Genomic DNA, 9,830 nt, shown 5'->3' with positions numbered 1-9,830 from the left:
CGTTATCTCGCCCCTGCTCGCGGCGCCGCAGGGGCCGCCGTGGGGCCAGGGGTCTGGGGGCAGGGGGAAGTCTGGCAGCTGTCCCCGAACACGGCACCCACTTTGTCATCGTGGAGGAGACAAAGTGTCCCCAGAGGAGACACATTCCTGCGGGCGGGGGTCCCCACCCCTCCTCGGGCCCCACAGAGGCCCCTGCGCCTCAGGGACCCTCAGGGTGCCTGTGCCCCCTCCTCCCGGACACCTGGGATCCCCCAAACCTCAGTGCCCCCTGGACATCCGTGCCCCCCTGGACACTTGTGTGTTCCCCTCCCCCGGACTCCCGAGTCCCCCGGGCATGTGGGTGTCCCCCTGAGACACCTGGGGCGTCCCCAACACCTGGGTGTCCCCCAGACACTCGTGTGTCCCCCTACACCTTAGTCCCCCAGACACCTGAGACCCCCTGGACACTTCCTCCCCATCACCTGGTTTTCCCCATGACATCCGTGTCCTCCCTGGCTGCCCGTGTCCCTTCCCCCTGGACACCTGGGACACCCGTGGACTCCTGTGGTCAACCCCCACCACCCGTGTCCCCCCCGGGACACCTCTGTGTCCCCCAGGCACCTGGGACCCTCCTGGGGCACCTGGGGGGACCTTCCCCCCACCCCGGACACCCCAGAGTCCCCCGGACATCTGCGTGACCCCCCGGACACCCGGATACCCCCGGCCACGGAGGAGGTGGAGGGACACGGAGAAGATGGTGGGATGTGGAGAACGTCGATGGAGGAGGGGCCGGGGGGGACACGGAGGAGACGGAGGGGTGGAAATATGTGGGAAATGTGGAGGGACGTGGGAAGAGGTGGGAGATGGAGGGACAGAGTTGAGATGGTGGGACACAGAGGACAGGGATCCTTGCGGAGCACGGCGCTGGCACCTCGGGGTTCGATGGGCACCTCTTGTTTCTCTCGCGGTTTGTCTTCCTTTTTTTACTCCCGAAGGTGACGATGATGATGGTCATTATCGTCATTATCCTGTTTTATTTGTTTATTGAACCTGGCCTTGTCTCGACCCGCGAGTTTTACCTTTTGGTTCTTGGCACCTGGGCACAGACCGGGCACAGCACCGGGCACAGCACCGGGCACAGCACCGGGCACAGCACCGGCAGGACACCCGGCACGGACGGACCCCGAACAGCACCGGGGACGACCCCCCCGTCTCCTCTCTGCTCCTCCAGGGACCCTTCCCCTTCCCAGCCCAACTGTCCCCGCGGTGCCACCACGCCAACCCCCGCGTCACCCCCGGCCACCGTGCCGGGAGGGGATCTGGTACTCCCGAAAGACCCCCTGAGCCTCCGGGACCCCCCCGAACCCCGCTGAGGCCCCCCTGGAAGCCCCCAAATCAGCCGCGTCCGGACAGCACCAACGAGGGTGGCGAGGGGGACTGGAGGGTCTGCGGGGCCGAGTGACACCCCCGGGACCGAGCCCCGGGGTGCGACTCCCCCGGCGTCCCCAGCCTGCCCAGTTGGGGCACTGGCCGTGCTGGTGTGGGAAGGTCACGGCGCGGCCGCCGCGTTTTCCTTTCGCTTTCGGGGGCGCTTTTCCTTTCGGTTCTGGAGCGCAAAACGGAGTCGGGACCCAGCACCGGGGGCATCTGGGGGTAAAGGGGCTCCCGGGGGGGAGTCGGGCACTGTTCCCTTCTGTGTCCCCTTCTGTGTCCCCTTCTGTGTCCCCTCTGTCCCCTCCTGTGTCACGCCCTGCCCCGGCTCTCACCGCCGCCCGCTGTGACCATCGTGCCGGGGGGGACAGAGCGGGTTGTGAGGGGTGACAGGCGGTGACAGAGACAGAGGCGGGGGGGTTTGGGGGTACGAGCGGGGACACGGAACCCCCGCCACCACCCCCCCCGCCGTGGTGTCACTCTGTCCGGCGGCAGGAAATGGCAGAGGAAAGGGAAGAGGAAGAGGTAGTTTGGGGACAACTCCCCGGAGGAAAACTCCTCGTTGTGTCCCCCCCGTGTCACATTTTGTCACCACGTGTCACCCCGCGGGTGGGGGCACCTGGGCCAGTGAGGGGGGTGTGGACCCTCTTTGTCTGTGCAAAGGAGGCGGGGGAGGTGGGGTCAGTCCCACGGGTGTCACGGCCGTGCCAGAGGTGCCACTGTCACTGTGACCACCCGTAAGCGGGACACCCTGGCCACCCCCGCTCTCCTCGCCGCCCCTCGCCGTGGCCTCGGGCCCCCCCCCGGGCTGGTTACCCGGGGGTTACCTGGGGCTGGTTACCTGGGGCTGGTTACCCGGGGGTTACCTGGCAGAACCGGTCAGGTGGCACCTGCGGGCCAGGCGCGCCGGCAGCTCCGCGGCCACCAACCCCCGTGGGCCCGGGGGTCTGCGCCCCGCGGGGGTGGCGGCGGCCACGCAGGGTGGCAGGAATGCGGCCGGACGTGGCACGGCCGCCGTAATGAGTGTCCCCGCGGCCGGCGGATGTTTGTCACCTGCGGAGCTCCCGGCGCCGGCGGCAGCGACATGACGGGCCCGGGGACAGCGGTGGCCCCCGGCCACCCCCGGGCACGAGGGGACGGAGGGGACGGTGACGCCGTGGAGGTGGCGGTGGCCCCAGCGATGGCCCCCGGCGCTGGGGGGTGCGGAGGTGAGGGAGGAGTGGCCGGGACGTGGCAGCAGCGGTGGCGGCGGTGGCAGGTGGCACTGGCGGGGAAGTGGCACTGGTGGGGAACTGGGATGGGCTCAGAACCGGGACAGGCTCGGAGCCGGCACAAGTGGCTCTGGCACTGCCCGGCCCTCAGGGCGCCGGGGCACGGTGCCACTCGCCCCCCGGCCACCAAAGCCACCCCAAAGGCTGTGGCAGTGGCAGCGGTGGTGGCGGCACAGGCAGGGAACCGGTACAGGTAGAAAACCGGCACAGGCAGGGAACTGGGATGGGCTCGGAGCCGGCACAGGTGGCTCTGGCGCTGCCCAGCCCTCGAGCACCAGGGCACGGTGCCACTCGCCCCCCGGCCACCGAAACCACCTCAAAGGCCACGGCAGGGAGGGCTCGGCGGCCCCACCCGGACAAACACGGCCCCCGGGGCCCCGCGGGGCGGAGCCGGTTCCGGGTGCCGGGCTCTGGCTCTGTGCCCTTTCCGGGTGCTGGCACCGTGGGGACAATGCCAGTGCTGCTGCCAGCACCTCGGGGACACTGCCAGGGCCGCTGCCAGCACCGCGGGGACAATGCCCATGTCACCGTGTCAGAGCCATCTGGGACCCTGGCACTGACCCCTCCGGGTGGGCACCAGGGCACAGGGGGACCCCGCCCGGCCGCAGGGACGGTCCCCCTGCACTCCCACTCCCGTGACACAAATTCCCTCCCCGTGGGCGTCGGAGCTGCCCCGTGGCCAGAGGTGGTGGCAGGAGGTGCCACACCTGGGCTGAGTCACCTGTGGCACGTGCCAGCCCCGCCCCCACGGCACCACGGGAACAGGGGATGAGCCGGGAGCAGGGGGACCCCCGGGGTCTGGCCTGGGACCCCCAGGGTGGAAGGGGCTCACAGCTGGGAGCCACTCCAGGGGTGGCTCAGTTTTCCCAGTGCCCCCCCCAGTGTTACCAGTGCCCCCAGCATTCCCAGTGACCCCAGAACCTCCAATACCCACAATGTCCCCAGAGACCCCCATGTCCCATTGTCCCCACTGCCCTCAGAATTCCCATGTCCCACTGGTCCCAATAACCCCAGAGCTCTCAGAACCCCCAGTGACCTTAGTGACCCCAGTGCTCCCAGTGTCTGGTACTGTCTCATGCTGGGAGTGGGCAGCTGCAGAGTCAGGCAGGAGTCAGGCAGGATCCGGGAAGGAACCAGGAAGGATCCAGGCAGGAGTCAGGCAGGATCCAGGAAGGATCCAGGCAGGAGTCAGGCAGGAGTCACCTGCCCAGGTGAGGTGTCACTGACCACGTGCAGTGTCCAACCCTGGCGTGGCTGCGGGGCCTGGAGGTGTCAGGAACCTGTCGGGCCAGGTCAGCCGGTCACGGCCTCCTACAGGACTCACCTGGACAGGATCGGGACTGGGACTTACCCGGGCAGGGTAAGGAGCCGGGATTCACCTGGACAGGATCGGGCCAGGATTCACCTGGACAGGGTAAGGAGCAGGGTAGGGCACCGATTCACCTGGGCAGGGTAAGGAGCTGAGATTCATCTGGATAGGATTGGGGATGGGATTCACCTGGACAGGATCAGGGCCAGGACTCACCCAGGCAGGGTCAGGAGCTGAAATTCATCTGGATAGGATTGGGGATGGGATTCACCTGGACGGGATTGGGGCCAGGACTCACCCAGGCAGGGTAAGGAGCTGGGATTCACCTGGACAGGATTGGGAATGGGATTCACCTGGACAGGTTAAGGAGCTGGGATTCACCTGGACAGGATTGGGGATGGGATTCACCTGGACAGGGTCAGGGGCCGGGACTCACCTGGGCAGGATTGGGGATGGGATTTACTTGGACAAGGTCAGGGGCCGGGCCTCCCCTGGTTGGACTCACCCACCAGGGTTCTCCTGGCCGGGCTCAGGGCTCAGCTGTGTGGGGAGTCCTGGGAACAGTGGTCTCCCGATCCCCCCTCGAGCTCGGGGAGAGGTGAGTGGGAGGCTGTGGGGGGGTCTCAGGATGAGGGTGGCTCGTGTCGGGGCCACCGGGCAGGACGGAAGGGACCAGCAGATGCCATCGGGGTCCCAACTCGGTACCCACCAGAGGTGGCCTTGAGGGTCCCAGGGACCCCAGGGGGGACCCTGCAGGGACAGGGTGGGGGGACTCCCATGCCAGCCCAGTCACCTCCCCCCGCTCCCGGCGCTGCTTCCCGGCGGCTCCGCCCGGGGACAGGGGAAGGTCCCGGGGACGCGGGGGACGGTCCCGGCCAAGGGAACTTCCCACAGTGGCCTCTGGGACGTGGGGGAGGGGCAGCTCCCGGCCACAGGAATTTCCCACGGTGGCCAGGATGGGGCAGGGGGGTCCCACTCCGGCCACGTGAGTTTCCCGCAGGGATTGAGACGAGGCGGGGGTCCCGCTCCGGCCACAGGATGTTCCCACGGTGGCGGCCGGGATGCTGGGGAGAAATCCCACTCCTGGCCACGGGAAGTTCCCGCGGTGGCCGAGATGTGCTGGGACGTTCCTACAGCGATGGGATGTGGCAGAGAGGTCCCACTCCCGCCCATCCCCACCCCTCACCGGGGTCTCTCTCCCACAGGTTGCCCCAACTGCTCCGGAGCCCCTGACTCGGCCTGCGACCCCCCCGCCGACGCCCCGATGCCGTGGCCGCCCCCCACGAGGCTGCCGGAGTCCCCCTTCCCCACGCCGGCGCTGGCGGTGCTGGACGCGGTGGCCGGGGGGCTGCTGGCCCCCAGCTGGTGGGCGCTGGACCGGCTGCTGGCCCTGCGTCCCACCACGGCGCAGCGGGCGCAGTGGCGCGGCCGGGGCGGGCGGTGTTGCGGGGTGGGCGTGCGGGTTCTGGCGGGGCTGGCGCTGGTGCCGGCGCTGCTGCTGTCGCTGCCCCTGGGCGCGCTGGGGCTGCTGCTGTGGCTGCCGGTGCAGGCCGCTCGCCGCCCCTTCGTGTACCAGCACTCGGCGGGCACCGCGCCCGCGCCGCCCTGGGACCCCCGGCACCGCCGCTGCTTCACCTTCCTCAGCGCCAACCTGTGCCTGCTGCCCGGCGGCCTGGCCAGGTTCAGCAACCTGGGCCGCACGCGGAGCCGCGCCCGGCGCATCGCCCGGCTCCTGGCGCCCGGCACCCCCGAGGAAACTCCCGGAGACCGCGCCGGGCTGCTGGAGCCGCGGCAAGGGGAGCCCAAGGGCTACGGGGGCACACTCGGCACTGCGCGGTCGTGGCGCGGCCCCGGCGCTCGGGGGGACCCCGGGGTGGAGATGGCGTGGGAGGTGCTGGCGGAGGATCCGGTGATGGTGGCGTACCCAGCACCGGGGCTGGAGGTGCCGGCGGCCAATCCTTCCCCCGTGGCCAGCCCCTCGCTGACGGCGAACGCGACGCCTTGGCTGGAGATGGCGGTGACCGACCCAGCAGCGACGGCCAGCCCGTCACCAGCAGACAGCTCGGTGCCAACGCTGGCGATGCCGATGTCCAGCCCAACGCCGGGACCCGTCCCACCCCCGGAGTCCCCCGCGGTGCCGTCGGTGCTCTCGGAGCACATCCCGCCGGACACGGACTTCGTGTGTCTGCAGGAGGTGTTCGACGGCGCCGCGGCCGCCGTCCTGCGCCGGCAGCTGGGCCGCAGGTTCCCGTTCGTGCTGTGGGGGGTGGGCCCGGGGGGGCTGCGGCAGCGACGGCTGCGGGTGCTGGGCAGCGGGCTCGTCCTGGGCAGCCGCTTCCCGCTGCTGGCCGCCCGCTTCCAGCCCTTCCCCAACGGCGCCCGCGAGGACGCGCTGGCCAACAAGGGGCTGCTGCTCGCACAGGTGAGGGGGCCCGGGGGCGGAGGGGGATCTGGGGGAGGCGGTCACAGGGGGCGGAGGGGGCCCGGGGAGCTCCGAGGTGACGCTCTCGCCCTGTCCCCCCCAGGTGCTGCTGGGGTCGGCGCGGGGGCGGCGCCTCGTGGGGTTCATCGGCTGCACCCACCTGCAGGCGCCGGCGTGTGAGTGGGGACACGGGGGGACATCGAAGGGGACGCCGTGTGTGTCCCTGGCCCCCTGTTCTTGTCCCCCTGTGCCCACGTGTCTGTCCCACCCTGTCCCTGTGCCACTGTGTCCCTGTCCCGTACCCACCTGTTCACGTGTCTGTGTGTCTATGTGTCCGTGTCCCCTGTGTCCCTCTGTCTGTCTGTCCCTCGGCCCAGCTGACACCAAGGGGGGTGGGTGGTGACACTGTGTGTGCCCCTGTGCCGCCATGTCTGTGTGTGTCCCTGTCCCCATCCCCCTGTCCCTGCCCCAGGTGATGCCACCATCCGTGACGTGCAGCTGACCCTGGTGCTCCGGTGGCTCCGGGAGTTCCGGCAGGAGCAGGAGCAGCGTGGGGACCTGGTGGCCTTTGACGTCCTCTGTGGGGACCTCAACTTTGACAACTGCTCCCAGAGTGAGGACAGGGGGGACATGGGCGTGGGGCATGGAGGGGACTGAGGGGGACTTGGGGACATGTAGGGACAGTGGGGGGATGTGGGGGAGATGGGGGGACAGGGGGCAGCAGGGACATGGGTGAGGGACATAGGGAGAGGGGGACATAGGGACATCGTAGGATAGAGAGGGACACTGGGGGACATGGGGGGACACAGAGGGAACATGAGGGAATATGGAAGGACATGGCGTGGGGATATGGGGGACACAGGGGCCCCTTGGGGACACTGAGGGACATGAAGGGACACAGAGGGGATATGAAGGCACACGGGGAGGACACGAGGGGTGCTGGGGGACATCAGGGGACACGGAGGAACACGGGGAGGACACAGGGAAACATGGGAGGACATGAGGGAGTTATGGAGGGACATGGGGGGATGCTGGGGACATGAAGGGAGGTGGGGGGACACCCAGGGGTCCGGGGGTGGCAGCAGAGCCGTGTCCCCGGGCAGGTGATGCGCTGAACCAGCAGCACCGGCTCTTCGAGGAGTACCAGGACCCCTGTCGCCTGGGGCCAGGCCAGGACCAACCCTGGGCCATAGGTGAGACCCCCGGGGACCCCACTGTCACCTCTCCCAGGGTCCACAATGTCACCCACCTCCAGGTTCTTGCTGTCACCGCCCCAGGGATCCCCACTGTCCTCCCCCTGCAGGGTCCCCACTGCCACCCCTGCCTGATGACTCCACTGTCACCTCACCCGGGGTCCTCACTGTCACTCCTGCCCCGTGTCCCCTCGCTGGAGGGCCGTGGTCTTGTCTGGGGTGCTGCTCATGTCCCTGACCCCTCCCTGTCCCCCCCCCCAGGGACTCTGCTCAACTACCTCAAGATCTACGAGGAGCCCGTGTCCACCCCTGAGAAGATGAAGAGGTGACAGGCTAGGGACACTGGGGATGGGGGGGACACAGGGGTGGGGGACATGGAGGAACACAGAAGGGGGGGGAGTGTGATGCTTCAGCTGAGCCACCGGCCTGGAGAGGGGATGGTGGAGGTGTTGGGGGGGTGGCCCTCTATCCCCATGTCACCATGTGCCTGTGCTACCACGTTCCTGTGCCCTCACATCTTCATGTCCTGCTGTCCCCAGGTCCCCACGTTCCCATGGCCCCATGTCCCTATGCTACCCTGTGTCACCGTGTCCCCGTGCCACCATACCCCCCTGCTGCTGTGTCCCCATTCCGATGTCACCACACCCCTGTGCCCCTGTGTCTGTGTTCCACCACGTCCCCCTGTCCCCACGTCCCCTGCCATCGCCTCTTTGTGCCACCACACCCACGTCCCCGTGCCGATGCCACCCGCCCTCACGCCGTGTCCCCTGCCCGCAGGACGCTGTCCCAGCCCTGGGGGCGGCAGCAGTACCTGGCGGGGCCCATCCTGTGCAACGGGGACCCCGATCCCGCCGCCCCCCGGCCCTGGCAGGGCCGGCGCGTGGACTACGCGCTGCACCGCAGGCACCCGGCGCTGTCTACCGTGAGTGCCCCCGTCCCCGTGTCCCCTGTCTCTGTGTCCCCTGTCCCCGTGTCCCCTGCCCTGACGCCGCTGTCCCTGCAGGAGGTGGCCGCGGTCTCCGTCATCACCCAGCTGGCCACGTTCTCCGACCACCTGCCCGTGGCTCTGCGGCTCTGGGTGGGACCCGCCGGCCCCTGAGCCCGGCATAGGCACAGCACCGGGCATGGCACCGGCACAGCACCAGCACAGCACCGGGCACGGCACGGGGGGGCTCTGACACCCCCTGGGACAGCCCCCAGCCCCCCGTGTGTCCCTGCACTGTGACGGGACGGTGACAGGGTCACAGGCGACGTCGGCACCAATCCAGCACCGGGGAAGGGTTGGTCCCGCATTGACCTGGCATTGATCCAGGATCAGATCCAGGATCAGTCTGGCATCAGTTTGGCATTGATCCGGTATCAGTCCAGCAGGAGCCCACCACTGACCCGGCACCAGCCCGGTATTGATCCGGATCTGGGATCAACCCAGCACCGATTCACCTTGATCCAGCATTGATCCGCTATCAGCCCAGTATTGGGTCCGGCAGGGAATCAGAACTGGTTCAGTATCAGCTCAGTATTGGTCTGGCACTGGTCCAGCATCAGTCCAGCACCAGCTCCACATTGAGCTGATACTGCTGAGGCATCGATCCGATATTGATCAGGCATCAATCCAGCCTCAGTCTGGCATCAGGCCACAGTTAGATGGGGATCAACCCAGCAGCAGCCTGGCCTGGGCTTGGCATCGATCCAAGTTGATTCAGCATCAATCCACCACCAATCTGACATCAATTGGGCATTGATCCAGCATGAAACAAGCGTCGTTCCAGCATGGACACAGCCCCAGACCAGCTCATTCCAGCATGGTTCCAGTGTGGACACAGCTCCATACCAGCATCGTTCCAGTATCATTCCAGTGTGGATCCAGCCCCAGATCAGCTCATTCCAGCGTGGACACAGACCCAGAGCAGCATCATTCCAGTGTGGATCCAGCATCGTTCCAGCATGGACACAGCCCCAGACCAGCTCACTCCAGCGTGGATCCAGCATGGATCAGGGATCAGTTCTGGCCTCAGCCTGGCATTGCTCCAGCATTGATCCAGCACCCCCTGCTGTGGTGCCATTCCACTGTCAGGGATCCAGTGCAGTCTATTATGGGATGCCAGGACTGGGGTGTGTTTGCCTGTCCTGCCCGGGCGGGCTGGGAGTGGAGCCCGGGGGGAAGGGAAGAGCTGGGAATGCCCTGGGACACGGGCACGGATCCGGGCAGGGGAGGGGAGGGGGAG

General features: G+C 68.1%; 1 protein-coding gene across 1 annotated transcript; it reads left to right on the top strand.

The window, feature by feature from the left end:
* The first annotated feature begins 2,494 nt into the window (after nt 1-2,494).
* On the top strand, nt 2,495-8,704 carry LOC126648296 (sphingomyelin phosphodiesterase 5-like). The gene is made up of 8 exons (XM_050331084.1): nt 2,495-2,618; nt 5,196-6,412; nt 6,516-6,588; nt 6,885-7,025; nt 7,516-7,605; nt 7,867-7,930; nt 8,383-8,527; nt 8,609-8,704. Exons 1-8 carry the CDS (start codon nt 2,495-2,497, stop codon nt 8,702-8,704), a joined length of 1,950 nt encoding a protein of 649 aa, XP_050187041.1.
* Nucleotides 8,705-9,830: the final 1,126 nt, after the last annotated feature.

The sequence above is a fragment of the Myiozetetes cayanensis genome, unplaced genomic scaffold (assembly GCF_022539395.1).
Source record: "Myiozetetes cayanensis isolate MyiCay16 unplaced genomic scaffold, myiCay2020 scf48, whole genome shotgun sequence".
Classification (NCBI taxonomy): domain Eukaryota; kingdom Metazoa; phylum Chordata; class Aves; order Passeriformes; family Tyrannidae; genus Myiozetetes; species Myiozetetes cayanensis.
Note: the sequence above shows the minus strand (reverse complement) of the source record. Positions and strands in the feature narration are given on the sequence as shown.

Bases quoted from the DNA above. Each gene is read 5' to 3' on its own strand.
- LOC126648296 (XM_050331084.1), top strand. From the start codon at position 2,495: ATGACGGGCCCGGGGACAGCGGTGGCCCCCGGCCACCCCCGGGCACGA. The intron at 6,413-6,515 runs GTGAGGGGGCCC...TGTCCCCCCCAG, and splicing joins AGGGGCTGCTGCTCGCACAG to GTGCTGCTGGGGTCGGCGCG. The intron at 7,026-7,515 runs GTGAGGACAGGG...GTCCCCGGGCAG, and splicing joins CTTTGACAACTGCTCCCAGA to GTGATGCGCTGAACCAGCAG.